General features: G+C 51.0%; 1 protein-coding gene and 1 pseudogene across 1 annotated transcript; both read right to left on the reverse strand.

The window, feature by feature from the left end:
• Window positions 1-486: 486 nt before the first annotated feature.
• MINDY1 (MINDY lysine 48 deubiquitinase 1) lies at window positions 487-16,378 on the reverse strand. The gene is made up of 10 exons (XM_028709441.2): window positions 16,335-16,378; window positions 11,736-13,570; window positions 10,000-10,057; window positions 8,674-8,738; window positions 7,251-7,409; window positions 5,893-5,995; window positions 4,730-4,872; window positions 3,597-3,788; window positions 1,807-1,944; window positions 487-775 (listed from the first exon to the last, which is right to left on the reverse strand). The coding sequence occupies exons 2-10, from the start codon at window positions 12,270-12,272 to the stop codon at window positions 695-697; spliced, it is 1,476 nt and encodes a 491-aa protein (XP_028565274.2). The 5' UTR covers window positions 12,273-13,570; window positions 16,335-16,378; the 3' UTR covers window positions 487-694.
• Window positions 5,467-5,562, reverse strand: LOC114587254 (U6 spliceosomal RNA; annotated as a pseudogene).
• Window positions 16,379-17,212: the final 834 nt, after the last annotated feature.

A 17,212-nucleotide genomic window follows, 5' to 3' on the forward strand; every position in this document is an offset into this window, starting at 1 on the left:
ATGCTTGATGTTTTATTGTGTTTTTAATATTCTGTTGGGAGCCTCCCAGAGTGGCTGGGAAACCCAGGCAGGTGGGTGGGGTATAAATAAATTATTATTACTACTACTACTACTACTACTACTACTACTACTACTACTACTACTACTATTACCTTAATACACATCCTGCTCCTCTCAGGATGCCAGTCCCCATCAGCCCCAGCCCCTAGAGGAGAGTGTGTGTGGGGGGGGACAGATGTTGTTGGACTCCAACCCCCAGAAGCCAGCAGGGCTGACAGCAAGGGATGATGAGAGTTGGAGTCCAAGAAGGGGGCTTTAGAAGGCAAGTCCGGCTTGTTTCTCTGCCTGGCGTGGGAAGATCATCTCCAATCAACTGCACCCGCAACCAAACTGCTCTCTTATCAATTCCCATTGAATGATAGACAGGGCCCCCTCCCTACTTGTGGGGTGGGGAGAGGAGAAGATAAAGACTCTGGAGAAGACGAGTTTGCCGGGGTTTTCGCCACCCCAAAGGTTAGTTTCTCTCTTTTTTCCCTTTTAATTTTGGTTTCAGCCCCAGAAGGGGGAGACTTTTTAAAAACAGCAGTCTTTTTAAAAAAACGGAACAAGAGGCGTATAGAAGAAGAGGGTCCTTCTCCGCGGCAGACTTCAGTCGGCTGGGAAACGGGTGCTTTGGGCCACCCGCGGCTTGGCGTTACAGGACGACGCAGTCCGAATCCTGCTTCTGGCGCGGCCTGCGCTCTCCGGAGGGGCGGGAGGGTGGCGGAGTCCTCCCCTAAAAGGAGGGAAGAGGAGAAAGGGGGCGTGTTAAGGAATGGGAGATTTTGTCAGACGTGGAACACTTTTCCTCCCTCTCTCGCGATACTGGATATCAATAGGGACACACTCAAGGGAGGCTGGGAGATTCAGCGAAGACAAAGCTCTTCTTGCTGCGGTTAAACTGTGGAACTCACTTCCACATGAGGCAGCCAATCTGGATGGTTTTAAAAGAGGATTGGACATGGGAAGTTTTTAATGTGTGACATCTTAGTGTATTTTAGTGTTCTGTTGGAAGCCGCCCAGAGTGGCTGGGGAAACCCAGCCAGATGGGTGGGGTACAAATAATAAATTATTATTATTATTATTAGGAGAAGTAGAAGGAAAAGGCTATTGTTGGCTGTGTTATACCTGTGCTATACCAGTAATAATAATAATATCTAAAACTCGCGACACACAAGGAAAGGGCGATAGGGAGGGAGAAGGGGTGGAAACACCCCCCCCAAACCAGGCACCTATTTTTAAATAGCAGCTCTTATCACAAGCAGCTAGATAAAGGTAAAGTGACCCCTGACCATTAGGTCCAGTCGTGACCAACTCTGGGGTTGCGGCGCTCATCTCGCTTTATTGGCCGAGGGAGCCGGTATACAGCTTCTGGGTCATGTGGCCAGCAGGACTAAGCCACTTCTGGCGAACCAGAGCAGCGCACGGAAAGGCCGTTTACCTTCCCGCCGGAGTGGTACCTATTGATCTACTTGCACTTTGACGTGCTTTCGAGCTGCTAGGTTGGCAGGAGCAGGGACCGAGCAACGGGAGCTCACCCCGTCACAGGGATTCGAATCGCCGACCTTCTGATCGGCAAGCCCTAGGCTCTGTGGTTTAACCCACAGCGCCACCCGTGTCCCTGTCATGAGCAGCTGGTGGTCTGTAATAGAGCTGTTTATGGCAGGTCTATGGCCCTGCAGATGCTGCTGGGGTCTACCTAAATCTACCCCTGACCGCTGGCCATGCTGCGTACACAGGGGTTGGGGGGAGTTGGGGGGACGTTACCTGTGCTGGGGGGGCCGCGGCCGGCGGCGGCTGCTGCTGCTGCTGATATTCCTCCTGCTGCAGCTGCTGGGCAAGCTCTAAGTCGCTGAGCGCGGGTCCCCCTTGCTGCTGTTGCAGAGACAAGGCGATCATGTAGTCCTATGGAAGAAGGAAGGAAGGAAGGGAGGAAGGAAGGAAGGAGAGAGAAAGAGTTGGTGGATGTGAACTCAGAGCATGGCACACACACCTCCTTCGAATTCCTACCCTCTGGTTTCATTTTCTTCTTCCATCTTAATTTTATTTTATTCGCAACACGCCAAAGATTTTGGGTATAATATATAGTTAAAAGATTGGGGGAAACTATGGAAGGTGACAGCAGCCACGAAATTAAAAGACGCCTGCTTCTTGGGAGAAGGGCAATGACAGGCCTAGACAGCATCTTGAGAAGCAGAGACATCACCTTGCCAACAAAGGTCAGTTTAGTTAAAGCTATGGTTTTCCCAGTAGTGATGTATGGAAGTGAGAGCTGGACCATAAAGAAGGCTGATGGCCGAAGAATGGATGCTTTTGAATTCTGGTGCTGGAGGAGACTCTTGAGAGTCCCATGGACTGCAAGAAGATCAAACCTCTCCATTCTGAAGGAAATCAGCCCTGAGTGCTCACTGGAAGGACAGATCCTGAAGCTGGGGCTCCAGTACTTTGGCCATCTCATGAGAAGAGAAGACTCCCTGGAAAAGACCCTGATGTTGGGGAAGATGGAGGGCACAAGGAGAAGGGGACGACGGAGAACGAGATGGTGGGACAGTGTTCTCGAAGCTACCAGCATGAGTTTGACCAAACTGCAGGAGGCAGTGGAATACAGAGGTGCCTGGCGTGCTCTGGTCCAGGGGATCACAAAGAGGCGGACACGACTAAACGACTAAACAACAACAATGGAAGGAAGGATTAAAATTTACTGCATGCAATGCTCTGAAAGAAAATGTGATGAAAATGATGTATAGGTAGTATATTGCACCTGTAAAATTAGCTAAAAATGTATAAAATAAGTAATAAATGTTGGAAATGTAAAGAAAAGGAAGGAACTATTTCCTTTGTACATACATAGGATGTGGAGTGTTTCAAGTCCTTATTATTATTATTATTACATTTGCACGCAGCAGAACCCGGCCACCGTTCTCTTGAAACGGAAGCATTGCATTTTCAGTGCTCCTAAATGCTTAGCTTGGAACACGCAGAACAACTCCTCTTTTTCCCCCTTAGCCAGAGGGACACTCTGAGCCCGTCCTCAGTGGCTGGATCAGCTCCTTTCGCTTTGATTGGCTCCAATCAGCACGGAGGGTGAGAAGGTTGCTTAAAAGGTAAAGGGACCCCTGACCATTAGGTCCAGTCATGGCCGACTCTGAGGTTGTGGCTCTCATCTCGCTTTCCTGGCCGAGGGAGCCGGCGTACAGCTTCCATGTCATGTGGCCAGCATGACTAAGCCGCTTCTGGTGAACCAGAGCAGTGCATGGAATCGCCGTTTACCTTCCCGCCAGAGTGGTACCTATTTATCTACTTGCACTGGCATGCTTTCGAACTGCTAGGTTGGCAGGAGCAGGGACCGAGCAACGGGAGCTCACCCCGTCGTGGGGATTTGAACCTCCGACCTTCTGATTGGCAAGTCCTAGGCTCTGTGGTTTTATCCACAGCCCACCCGTGTCCCGAGAAGGTTGCTTACCATTGGCTAAAAAGCCTCCCCTTTCAACTGATTGGGTGAACCGGGGCAGCCCTTATGCCCCGCATGGTCTTGCCTCGCTGGCCCCTGCTCTCACCTGGTCCACCTGTCTCTGGTTGAGGTGCTGCTCTTGTGGGGAACCGCCTGCTGCCTCCTTGCCCAGGGCGTGGCTGAGGTGGAACTCTGCGTCGCAGAAGCAGCTGTCCCCGTCCACGTTGTGCAGGCTCTCCCAGGCGACCTGCTCCTCGTGGAGGAAGCCCTGGTCGGTCACCAGGAGGTACAAGTGGCTCTGGAGACGGAGCAGGGAGAGAAAACAAACAGGCTCTGGTTAATTCGGAGGCAGGATGGCGGTAAATCGGCACGTGACCTGCTTAAAAATGTCAGTTTGTTTTGCTTCAAGCTGGGTGTGTGTGTGTGTGTGTGTGTGTGCGGGGAACAATACTTGGCATAGCTGTCAACTGTCCCTTATTTGGTGGGACAGTCCCTTATCCCAGCACTGTGTCCTGCTGCTTTCCCTTATTGATGATGCCCCTTAAATTTCCCGGGTTTCAAAGGAAGAAGCTCCTCTCCCCCCCTCCTTGCCGGCCAGGGAGGAGGGAGTCTCCAACTGTGTTGCTTGGCTGCGTTGCTCACCCAATAAGGAGTCTGAGAACGACTGGGGGGTGGAGCTTGCATGCCTTGTGCCGATCAAATTGGCCGCGTTGTCTGGGGACTCGCCTTTGCTCAGCGCTTCCCAGCGGAGAGGAGACGGTGGTTTTCCTTGCTGCATCCCCTTTGCCGGGTTGCTGCGCTGTGGGAACCACCGCTTGAGGCTTCGTTTGGCTGCCGGCTGGGCTTTCTGCCTTTGGCTCGGAGGGGCTCAGAAGTTGAACACACCTGTGCTTGGAAAATCCCTTATTTGGGCTGCTGATCCCTTATATTCGAGGCTGCTGGTCCCTTACTTTCAAATCTGTAAGTTCTGGGAGATGGAGGGTCTGGAATGCTTTCTAATGACAGTGTGTCAGCTGGGTGTTGTTCTGGTTGTCCCACGATTTCCCAGCTTTCCCCCTCCTCTGCCCTTGAGCTGCGACCTCCCTCAAATCCTTGTTGTAAAGCTATATTGTCTTCCTTTCCCTCCTCCCTGGAAGGGTCCGGATGGGGAGGCCGTCTCCACCATTGCTCCTCCCCTGCCCAGCCCTGGACATCACCCACCTTTCTTAAAAAACAACAACAGCCCTGCGGGGCGGGTACCTTGTGCTTGATCATGGTGCTGAAGTGGTTGTTCCTGAAGAAGACGCTCAGTTCGCCTTCCTTGACCGTGGACGTCAGCTCGCAGAGGCCGTGGTAGGTCAGCTGAGAGGCCGTGGACTCCAAGAACTGCTCTGCAATCAGGCCTGCGAGGGGCGAGGGGCGTTGCGATGGAACAGGGAGGAGAAGAAGCAAAGATGAGGCGAAATGCAGGCAAAGCGTGATAGTGATCGACTGATGAAAAGACCCTGGCCCTAGTTGAGACCAACCTAACCACCTTGTGACCTGGGACCTCCAAAGTGTTGTCATTTGTGGACCTTAAGGTCCTCCGTGGGGCATACCGGGAGAGGCAATCCCGTAGGTACGGTTTAAAAGAATTCAAAATTTCAGTGGTTGTAAATGATACAAGAAATATACAGTGGAACCTCGGTTGTTGAACGCTTCAGAATTCAAACGTTTCGGCTTTCGAACACCGATGACCCGGAGGTGAATACTTACGTTGTCAAACGTTTTGGAAGTCGAACGGTCTTCCAGAATGGATTACGTTTGACAACTGAGGTTCCACTGTATATACATTTAACAGTTGTTCAAAATAGGTGTCTAATAGCTCAGAGGTGGTTAAAAGGCCTTTGCTGAAGCAGAGAGGTCTCCTGAGGTGGAAACCATGAGAGACGAGGCTTGGAAAGCACGTTTCTGCAAGTGTGAAACTACCACCAAGCAGGCCCTGCTGCTAGTCTCTGTAAATCAGATCTTATTTTATTTTTCCTTGCACAGGGGCCATGCTAATCTTCTCTGTATCATTCCCATTTTAGCATATGCGCTGCCGAAGCGAGCACAAATCAGATCTTATTTACAGTGGTACCTCTGGTTACATACTTAATTCATTCCGGAGGTCTGTTCTTAACCTGAAGCACCTCTTTAGCTAATGGGGCCTCCCGCTGCTGCCGCGCGATTTCTGTTTTCATCCTGAAGCAAAGTTCTTAACCCGAGGCATTATTTCTGGGTTAGTGGAGTCTGTAACCTGAAGCATATGTAACCTGAAGTGTATGTAACCCAAGGTACTACTGTATTGGCCTCCACCTCTAGGCTGATGACAACCCCACCTCCAGGTAACAGTTACCCCTGGACCTTGACTGTGTGAACGAGCCCAGGCAGACGGGCCTCACCTTCCGTCACCAGATTAGGGTCGCTCGAGTGTTTGCAGGTGATGATCTTCTCCACCAACTGGTTGTAGGTCAGCTTGCTGACGGCCTGGGCCACCTCTGGTATCTGGGGTGGGGAGAAACAGGTTCTGAGCTGGAGTCTGGGAGTCCACGGCGCAAGGGGTGTCGACAGCCGAGAGGCAGGTTCAAATCCCAGTTCGGCCACCAAACTCCCAGTTTCCCCACACCCACCCATATTGCAGGGAGAGGAAGAATGAGATAAATAAACGGAATAAAGAAATGTATGAAGCCCATTGGGCTCCAGTGGAACTGATCGTGGTGGTGTTGGGAAGACATTGCCTTGTTCTCATTATCTTAGACTTAGGTCAGGAATGGGGGCCTGAGGCAGTGCTGGACTCAGTTTCCCATCAGCCCCAGCCCACCTGGCCAATGGTTGGAGGTGATGGAAGTTGTAATTCAACAAACATCTGGGTGGGTGGTTGTCACAGGACACCCCAATTTAGAATTTAAAATGTTTAAATTTCAATTATTATTTTTAACATTTCAATTAGAAATGCAGATTGCAATTCAATTTCTCAACAGCTGGGGATGGCTGAACGCAGGGCTGGATATAGGTTTAATGAAGCCCTCAGCTGCTGAAGGCAATGAGGCCCTTTATATGTCCAGCTGTCCTTTGTCAACAACAAATGGGCGCTGTTTTTTCATGTTGAATATATGCTACATGGTAATTTATGGACCTAATAGGGATCTAAAGCCATTTGCACATAACAAATAGGAGCCTACACAGCACAAAACACTGTTGCTGTATGTGGGTTTTATTTTATTTGTTTTATATCTTGTATTTTGGAACATCCAGGTGTTTTTTTCCTTTGATTTTTTTGGGGGCCCCCAAGAGAGTGGGGCCCTAAGCTATAGCTTGTTTAGCTTATACAGTGGTACCTCTGGTTGCGAACGGGATCCGTTCCGGAGGCCTGTTCGCAACATGAAAGGAACACAACCCGCAGTGGCGCGTCTGTGCACGCGCAGGTTGCGATTCGCCGCTTCTGTGCACGTGCGCGACATCATTTTGCGCGTCTGCACATGCGCAAGCGGCGAAACCCGGAAGTAACCCTTTCTGGTACTTCCGGGTTGCCGCGGGGCGCAACCTGAAAAAATGTAACATGAAGCAAACATGAGGTATGACTGTACGTAAATCCGGCACTGGCTGAACGGCGGGTGCCATTTACGCTTCTCAGACTGGAGAGATTCGGCTCGCGAACTCTCAAAGACACCTTTGGCAGCATCTCGGACGCTGACCACTTGCAAGTTCAGCTCCTAGGAAGCGATGGCGTGCGGATAGAAGAAAAGAGAAAGCATCTCACCTGTGGGTCCACCAACCAGCCGTGATAGAGAGGCATGTTGAGAAGGTCAAAGACGATGCACTCGGGGGTGTACTCGAAATCGGCGACTCCCGTGAACCTCACGTTGACATCCAGCCCCGTGGAGAGTTTGGGCAGAACCGTCATGGCGTCGTTGACGTTCTGTCCGCGGCAGGAGAGGAAGAAGGGCATGCTGGGTATTTTTGAAATTGGGGGATGGAACAAAGTCTAGCTGGGAAAGCCTGCATTTTTTGGGGGGTAGGGATAAGGAACCTCAACTCTGGGAGACCAGGGTTCGAATCCATCCACAGGGCCGCTGTCTCTCTCAAGGTCGTTGTGGGGATTAAATGAGGGGGAGAACCACGTGTACCACCACCGCCTTGAGCTCTTTGGGGGGAAAGCTGGGGCAGAAACGCCATCAATAAACAAATGAGTTAATCAGAGATAATAATAATAATTTATTATTTATATCCCGCCCATCTGGCTGGGTTTCCCCAGCCACTCTGGGCGGCTTCCAACAGAACACTAAAAAACAATAACCTATTAAACATTAAAAGCTTCCCTAAACAGGGCTGCCTTCAGATGTCTTCTGAAAGTCTGGTAGTTATCTTTCTTTGACATCTGGTGGGAGGGTGTTCCACAGGGCGGGTGCCACCACCGAGAAGGCCCTCTGCCTGGTTCCCTGTAACTTGGCTTCTCGCAATGAGGGAACCGCCAGAAGGCCCTCGGCGCTGGACCTCGGTGTCCAGGCTGAACGATGGAGGTGGAGACGCTCCTTCAGATATACTGGGCCAAGGCCGTTTAGGGCTTTCAAGGTCAGCACCAACACTTTGAATTGTGCTCGGAAACCTACTGGGAGCCAGTGTAGGTCTTTCAAGACCGGTGTTATAGTATTACTTGTAAGGGATTGTGCCCTCGCTGGATCCGGCCACGAGGAACTCAGCGTTCTCCTTTCGGCAACGACCTGCGGGACAGCCGTCCGCAGTGAGGGCAGTATCCTCTGAATGCAGTTTTTAGAGGTAGGCTGCTCCTTCCCATGGAGGTTCCAGTCCTTACCACCAAAGAGGAGCCCTGCTGGGTCTGACCTAGCACTCAGCTCCCTTGGTATCCTGATCTCATTCTCCGAAGGGAGAGCAAAAGGCGCTGCTGGCTGCTGGGGCAAACTGGCGGCTCCCTTAGCCTGCTGTTTTTACGACGGTACGTGGTTAAGCGCAAGATGCTTCTTGGTGTGCCATTGTTTGGTTTTAATGCGCACGTATTCTCTGCAGCGGGAGCTTTGGGTACAGGGCAGATTGCAAATGTTCTCAGCAGGTTATTACAATAAACAGAGACCTGCCGAGTGCCTTGGGGGAGCCCAAAGGGGGAGAGAGAAGGAGAGAGAGAGAGGGAGGGAGAATGAGAGAAGCGGGGAAAGAAAGGAACTCACTTGCTGAAAGTTGAGCTGGAGTGCTTCCGACTGTTTTTGGGGCTTGATGGACAGGATGCAGTCACCTGGCATAGAGAGAAAATAGAAAATAGACCTTTTTCATTAAGAATGTAAGAAGGGCGCCATTGCTGGAACAGGCCAAAGGGGGCCCACCCAGTCCAGCCTCCTGTTCTCACAGTGCTCAAAAACGCCTCCGGTAACCTAGGAATCTAGATAAGACTGCCTCCAGTGGCAGGGAGTTCCACTGTTTAGCAACGCGTTTTGGGAAGAAGTCCTTCCTTTCGCCTGCCCTGGATCTGCCAACATTCAGGGTTGCGTCCAACGCTAGTCCGACGCGGATCAGACCCGCTGCGATTAAAAGACAGGGCTAACTTAAGCCTGTCCCTTCTGGCAGATCTGTAACTTGCTTGAATACAAGCCTGCATAGAGAAGAATGCTGACTACGCAAAGGTAAGCAGCCGCCTTTGTTGCTCCGCCCACTTTGGCCTCTGGCCCCGCCCACCAGCGGCATGCGGCCCCTGAACCTTGCCCGGAAGCGGAAAACGGCCCTTGAGCAAAAACAAAAACGAAAAACAGGTTTCTTCACCCCGGTACCAAATGATCTCACTCTGTACAAAGGCAGCTTCACAGGGGTGGGGGAATTACCGTATTTTTCGCTCCATAAGACGCACCTGACCATAAGACGCACCCAGTTTTTAGAGGAGGAAAACAAGAAAAAAAATATTCTGAACACAACAGTGGATGTATGATTTTTGTGGTTCATGCTGTGGCCACAGATATGTGATCTGATGGCGAATTTGGGGTGACCCAATGCAAAAATCCTGAGGATCCATGTGGATCTGTGCTTTGTAACCACATTTTTGCACCATTGCAGCCCCAGAAAACAGTGGGTGCGTGATTTTTTTTTTTGGTGCAGGCTGTAGCCACGGACATGCTATGTGATCTGATGGTGAATTTGGGGTGGCCCAATGTAAAAATCCTGAGGATCCATGGGCTTTTACCTCCCCCCTCCCAGGCAGCCTCCTTTATCTCTAGCGTTCCTTATCTCTCTCCCCGATCGGCAAATGATCAGTGGCTTTGTTTCAACAACAAAAAAAGCATGATCTGCTTTTTGCCCCTGGGCAATTCAGCTCCAGGGACCACGCATTTGCACCATAAGATGCACAGACATTCCCCCTTACTTTTTAGGAAGAAAAAAGTGCGTCTTATGGAGCGGAAAATACGGTAGGTGGCCCTTTGTCTAGTACCCAGAACCCCCCTCCAAAAAAACACAACCCCAGCCCTCAGGAAATGTGAAAACGATGGCGGCCGCATCCTGACACTTACCAAGGTGAGCCATCAGCTCGTCGGAAGTGATCACCTCCTTCTGGGGAGGCAGTTTCACCTGAAAAGGGAGAAAGAGAGAAAAAGAGAGAGAAGCGATTTGGGAGGATGAAGGACATTTTGCAAAGAGGATCAGCCCGTCTTGCCCTGTGTGCGCCCCCTCCTCCCTCCAAATGCCCACATTCGGGGGTATATACCAAGAAAAAAGGGGACGCAGGTGGCCCTTGGGTTAAACCACAGAGCCTAAGACTTGCCGATCAGAAGGTCGGCGGTTCGAATCCCTGTGGCGGGGTGAGCTCCCGTTGCTCGGTCCCTGCTCCTGCCAACCTAGCAGTTCGAAAGCACGAAGTGCAAGTAGATAAATAGGTACCGCTCCGGCGGGAAGGTAAACAGCATTTCCGTGCGCTGCTCTGGTTCGCCAGAAGCAGCTTAGCCATGCTGGCCACATGACCCGGAAGCTGTAAGCCGGCTCCCTCGGCCAATAAAGCAAGATGAGCGCCGCAACCCCAGAGTCGGCCATGACTGGACCTAATGGTCAGGGGTCCCTTTACCTTTACCAAGAAAAAAGCACACCAAGAACTCAGGCCAATATAAGTTTCAGTAGTGGGAGTGGTCCCTACTCACAAATCAAGTCAATTGTAACAAAAACCAATCCATTCAAAAGTATGTATTCTGACAAGGATTGAAAACTCAAGTAGAGATTACAAACTCAAAACAGAGATTACAAACTCAAATTCAAAAGGATATGTAATTATTATTATTATTATTATTATTATTATTATTATTATTATTATTTTATACCCCGCCCATCTGGCTGGGTTTCCCCAGCCACTCTGGGCGGCTCCCAATCGAGTGTTAAAAACAATACAGCATTAAATATTAAAAACATCCCTGAACAGGCCTTCAAATGTCTTTTAAAGATAAGATAGCGACTTATTTCCTTCACATCTGAAGGGAGGGCGTTCCACAGGGTGGGCGCCACTACTGAGAAGTCCCTGTGTCTGCTTCCCTGTAGCTTCACTTCTCACAGTGAGGGAACCGCCAGAAGGCCCTCGGCACTGGATCTCAGTGTCAGGGCTGAACAATGGGGGTGGAGACACTCCTTCAGGTATACAGGGCCAAGGCCGTTTAGGGCTTTAAAGGTCAGCACCAACACTTTGAATTGTGCTCGGAAACATACTGGGAGCCAATGCAGACCTCTCAGGACCGGTGTTATGCGGTCTCAGTGGCCGCTCCCAGTCACCAGTCTAGCTGCCACATTCTGGATTAATTGCAGTTTCAAGGTCACCTTCGAAGGTAGCCCCACGTAGAGCGCATTGCAGTAGTCCAGCGGGAGATAACCAGAGCATGCACCACTCTGGCGAGACAGTCAGGTAGGGTCTCATCCTGCGTACCAGGTGGAGCTGGTAGACAGCTGCCCTGGACACAGAATTAACCTGCACCTCCATGGACAGCTATGAGTCCAAAATGACTCCCAGGCTGTGCACCTGGTCCTTCAGGGGCACAGGTACCCCATTCAGGACCAGGGAGTCCCCCACACACACCCCGCCCCGTCCCCCAAAACTGTACTTCTGTCTTGTCAGGATTCAACCTCAATCTGTTAGCCGCCATCCATCCTCCAACCGCCTCCAGGCACTCACACAGGACCTTCACCGAATACAATAATTTGTTACAGAATTAGAGAAAAGAGTTTATGCCTTCGGGGGTAGACTGCCCCTGACCCTGGAAGCTCTACTCACCTTCCACTGCAAGAAAAGGATGTTCATGATGGCCAGTAGCGGGCAGGGCCCGTTCTCGCTTTGCGTGATGACGGGCGTCCTCTCCCCTTTCCAGCTGATCCATTTGACGCAGTAGAAGTCGGGGGGCTGGGGGTGGCTGGCGGGAGAAGACCGGGGCTCGGGGGCCGCCTCCCCGGCTTGCTCTGCGGTGGCGGGGGGCGCATCAGCCGGGTCGGAGATGCTTGGCAAAGAGGCAGCGCTTGCCAGCGGTTCCTCCTCTCCTGGACGCTCTTTGGAATCTGGCTTTCCGGCCTCCGCAGACTCCAGAGATTTGGGTTCCGGCCCTTCGCCTCCCTTCCCGGCCCCCGGGGGGGTTTCCTGGCAGGCCGGGGCCTTCGACGCCTCCTCCTGGTCTTGCCCGTTTGCGGCGGGCACCTTGCCACACATGGCGCCAACGTCCTCTACGCCTCGCTCCTCCGGTGAGGCCTCGGTGGTTTGGGGTTCGGCTGGCACATTCTCCCCCTTCGCTGACGGTTCTGTGGATAATTCAGGCTCCATTCGGAGCTGCCCCTACTGCCGCCTTCCTTATAAAAACCCAAGCATCCACCGCGGACGAGCCAACGGGCTGGCTGTCGGATCGAGTCCTAAATGACAGGCTTCCTTCTCGCTTTCTGCTGAAGTTTGAATGTGCTTTCCGATTCTGCCTCTCAAGAGGAAAACGGATTCGGGCGTTTGGCAGGAGAAACTAACCTCTCTCCCTCTCCCCGGATCAATAAGCGATTCGCAAACTTCTAGTCGCCTCGACAAAATGCAACGTTTGCTAGGTACAATTCCTCTGCCCTCGCCGCCTTGCCTTCTACTCCCAAGTGGTAGAAAACGTTAACACTTTTTTAAAAAGCGGGTGGGAAAAGATTCCTATTTCAATTTATCCACTGTTTCCCAAACGGATCTTGCTAGACGTTTTCAAAAGCTACCTTAAAAGACCTTAAAAGTGGGGGACGACGGCAATTTGGGGTCTGCTGTTTTCGGGGGCTGTCAGGCACTGCTGAGAAAATGCGAGGCGGAAATAAAAATGAGAATAGAAACCGATGTTTTTTTCCCCAGGCCGGTTTTTCCCTTGCGTTTTCTGCTTCTCGTGGGGGCCACGGAGAAATCAATTCCGCCACCTCCTCTCCAGCTCGGCTTTAAAAATTTAATTATTTAACACCCAGGAAACCCAATCGCCGGCCGCCTCTCAATCTCTCCGCTTCTAGATCCGCAAAGGATTGTTATCTTTCAAGATCCTTTTTTTAAAAAAAGAAAAATCTCCCTTTTTTTGTACAAAAAAAAATCTTTTTAAAAAAGCAAAGAAACCCACGCCTATATATATATATATATATATATATATATATATATATATGAAGTTAAAAGAAGTAAATTTCCATAAACTGGTTAAAAATAGGATTAAAATGCAAAGATTTTGCTGGTTTTTTCCTTTTAAAAAAAGTTTTTTTTTTTTAAAAAAAAGCAAAGACAGATGTAGAAGACGAAGGTTATTTGGGTGTGTTGTTATTCGCTTTCCTAAAGTGTCGGGCGGACTCTGCCCCACCGGCTCCAAACCTTCGCCCTCCTTTTGTTGTCCTTGAGGTTGGGCAACGGCAAACAGAGGCAGCCAGTCCCCTATCTTATTTTCATCTGCTCTGAGCTTCTCCTTCCGCTCTGAGGCATCCCAGCATATTGGCTTTCTCTCCTCGCCGCCAACCACAACTCACGCGCTGCTCAGCCTCTAGAGCGAGTTTGGCGGGTTGTTGACAGCTTGCCTTTGCAGAGAGAGCGGCTCAGCCGGAGGGGTTTCAAATCAGCCGGGCGGCAGGATCCTGGCAATAAAAAAAGATGGGGCAGGTAAGAGGGTGGTAAGAGAAACACCTGGATTTTTCCACCTGGACACACCTTCACCTCGCTTCCACGGAAGAAATTCCTTTAAAAGCCATGTATGTTTTCACCTCCAAGGACTGAAATTGGGCCTGGGCTTTTCCAGACCAAGCAAGGGTGGAATTCCGTTCCAGACAGGCTTTCAGGGGCCGCATGCTGGGGTGGGCGGGGCCACAGGTAAAAGTGGGCGGAGCCATGAGTACCTTTGCACAGTAGGCTGGCTTCCATACATAATCTCTCTCTCTCTCCCCTCCACCCAAACATGTAAAAGGCATGATCAGGGTGGAATGACGTATTTACAGCAGGAAGAAAGCACTCTGGGAGGGTGCAAAGCGAGGCAGGCGAGGGGTGTGCCCCCGGGGGCCACAGGGAGAGGTCCCAAGGGCCATATTAGGCTCCGAAACCCCACCACCCTCAGCTGGAAGCGTTCTTTCCTCTCCCGATCGGACAGAACCATATTTCCTTTCTGGCCCATAAATGGAAAGCACAGAATGGCTCCCCCCAAAGAATCCTGGGAACTGGAGCTTGATGAGGTTGGAAACTACACTTCCCAGGATTCCTTAGGGGAAGTCACATGCTTCAGATGGGAGATGAATGGACTTTAAATGCATGGATCTGCTATAGCTCTCTGACTTTTTAGATGAAAGCTGGGGATCTGGGTAAATTGGGGAGGGCAGAGCCAGCTGCTCCCCTCTCCCCACGCGACCCCATCAGGGAGGGGAATGGCCAGCCGTCAGTGAGCTGAACGCTCAGTTGCCGTGGTTGTTGCATAGCTTTGGGGTGGTTGTTGTGGGGTGTTTTTGCAAGAGGGAAGCTGCCAAGCCGGTCCTAAGGGTGGGGTTGGGGTTGGGGAAACAGCTTAGCTCTGCAGCCTGGTTGGATCCAGGCAACGGCTGGGACCTGGGTTTCAAACAACCCAGGAGGGAGGTGAAGGGGAGAGCAGGATGGGTGCAAATCCACCTTCAGCTGGAGGTGCAACATATAACTCTCCACCCCACCCCACCCAGTTCCCTCAAAATTTATTCATTCTAACCCCCACCCTTTAGCTGAGCGGCTTACAAAGATTGGTAGCAAGACACGGCACACAAGGAAAAAGGGAGGAGGAGGGAGGAGGAAAGAAGCAGCAGCAAGCTAACCTTGGTTACCTATGGGCTGCGCACTCTCCTCACTCCTTCAATGTTTCTATTCTGAATATTATTGCTGTTATTTTTACTTTAGCCACTTTACATTTTGTAGCGCTTTAATTGTATATTGTTTCATTAGTTACGCTTTGCAGGCTCCTTTGGGAGCAAACAAAGGATAGAAATCAAATAAACAGATAAATACATTTCTAGGGCTAAATGGCAGTGCAGTGAAATGGTTAGTGTTAGGCTAGGACTAGGTTGCCCCAGGTTCGAATCCAATGGGGACTGGACCTTGGACCTTCTGTGTGCAAAGCAGATGCTCTCACCACTGAGCCACAGCCCTCCCCTTAAAAATAAAGCTGGACTCTAGTCCTCATGATTCTGAAAACACAATTCTGTTGCAGGGGCCTCTCCCAACCCCACCTGGGGATGCCATTGGGGGCTGGACTTCCCGCATGCAGTGCATGTCCTCTATCTCTGACATAGGGCTCCCTAAGAATCGGTCCAGTATACCTGAATGAGCCTCGGTCCAGTATACCTGAAGGAGTGTTTCCACCCCCATTGTTCAGCCCAGACACTGAGGTCCAGATCCGAGGGCCTTCTGGCAGTTCCCTCCCTGCGAGAAGCCAAGTTACAGGGAACCAGGCAGAGGGCCTTCTCGGTGGTTGCACCCACCCTGTGGAACGCCCTCCCACCAGATGCCAAACAGAAAAACAACTACCAGACTTTTAGAAGGCATCTGAAGGCAGCCCTGTTTAGGGAAGCTTTTAATGTTTAATAGGTTATTGTATTTTAATATTCTGTTGGAAGCCGCCCAGAGTGGCTGGGGAAACCCAGCCAGATGGGCGGGGTATAAATAAATTATTATTATTATTAAGAGTAACCTTAAGATTCTAGTCCTCATGATTCCGAATAAAGAGCCAACTGAATAGGAACACGGAGAAGCTTCCTTATACCAAGCCAATAATTGCTCCATTTAGTTCAGTGTTGTCTACACTGACTGGTAGCAGCCCTCCGGAGTTTGAGAGAGCGGGACTCTCTCAGGCCCACCGGAAATTGAACCCAGGACTTTCTGAATGCAAAGCACTGCCCACCGAGCCAGTTAGACGGCTTAACAAATTAAATACTGTAAATGGAAATTATCTTAAGGCCAAGGAGTGTGTGCTAACAGCCGGTTAAAAGAGTCTGGGGCTGTGTAAGCCAAACCTGCCAGTCTGGACACACCCATCTTGCAAAGGAACTCGCACCCAGGACCGGGATGGGTGGGTGGGGGGTCTTTGTGTGGCCTAGCACCGGGTCGAGTCCTGTCTGCCTTCTTCTTCTTACCCAACCAGGACAGCCAGCCAGGGTCCAAGCCAACGGGGAAAAGGACGGGTTTTTTTGGGGAAGGCTGGCAAAATATTATTAGGGAAAGCTTTGCAAGAAAAAGTGACGGGTGCAGAAGACGAGAAAGTGGGGCTGTGGGTCAAGGGGGGGCTGGCTGCTTCTCCGCTCCTGGATCCTAATGTAAACACCCCCTGATCCGAATCAAGCAGATCCAAATGCAGGAGGCAAAATGTGGAGTGACAAGGGAATCTTTCCTCACCTTTCCTTTGGCTTTCATCCCAAGGCCTCTCTCTCTCTCTCTCTCTCTCTCTCTGCAAATCTTCCTCCGTTTTGGATCCTTCTGAAGTTTCTCCCTCTCCTCTTCCTTCCCTTCTTTTTTCTCTCCCCAAATCGGAAGACGAGAGGAGACCTGGCGGAGAAAAAGGAGAGTCACTTTGCACAGGCTTGTTTACCTTCTCGCCTCCCCACAGAGACATCTATTGGGGCGGAGGTTTTACAGCACTGGAGGGGTCTTGTGCAATGGGTCCGGAAAAAAGGGAGAGGAATTAGGGTCAAATAACAAAAGGGCAGTGTTTTCCAAAGCTGCTGACAGCTTTTTTTTTTTTTTAAGGTCTGATAGCGGGTGGCGCTGTGGGTTAAACCACAGAGCCTAGGACTTGCTGATCAGAAGGTCGGCGGTTCGAATCCCCGCCACGGGGTGAGCTCCCATTGCTCAGTCCCTGCTCCTGCCAACCTAGCAATTTGAAAGCACGTCAAAGTGCAAGTAGATAAATAGGTACCACTCCGGCGGGAAGGTAAACCACAGAGCCTAGGACTTGCTGATCAGAAGGTCGGCGGTTCGAATCCCCGCCACGGGGTGAGCTCCCATTGCTCAGTCCCTGCTCCTGCCAACCTAGCAATTTGAAAGCACGTCAAAGTGCAAGTAGATAAATAGGTACCACTCCGGCGGGAAGGTAAACCACAGAGCCTAGGACTTGCTGATCAGAAGGTCGGCGGTTCGAATCCCCGCCACGGGGTGAGCTCCCATTGCTCAGTCCCTGCTCCTGCCAACCTAGCAATTTGAAAGCACGTCAAAGTGCAAGTAGATAAATAGGTACCACTCCGGCGGGAAGGTAAACGGCGTTTCCATGCGCTGCT

This window comes from Podarcis muralis, chromosome 16 (genome assembly GCF_964188315.1).
Source record: "Podarcis muralis chromosome 16, rPodMur119.hap1.1, whole genome shotgun sequence".
In the NCBI taxonomy this organism is placed as follows: Eukaryota; Metazoa; Chordata; class Lepidosauria; order Squamata; family Lacertidae; genus Podarcis; species Podarcis muralis.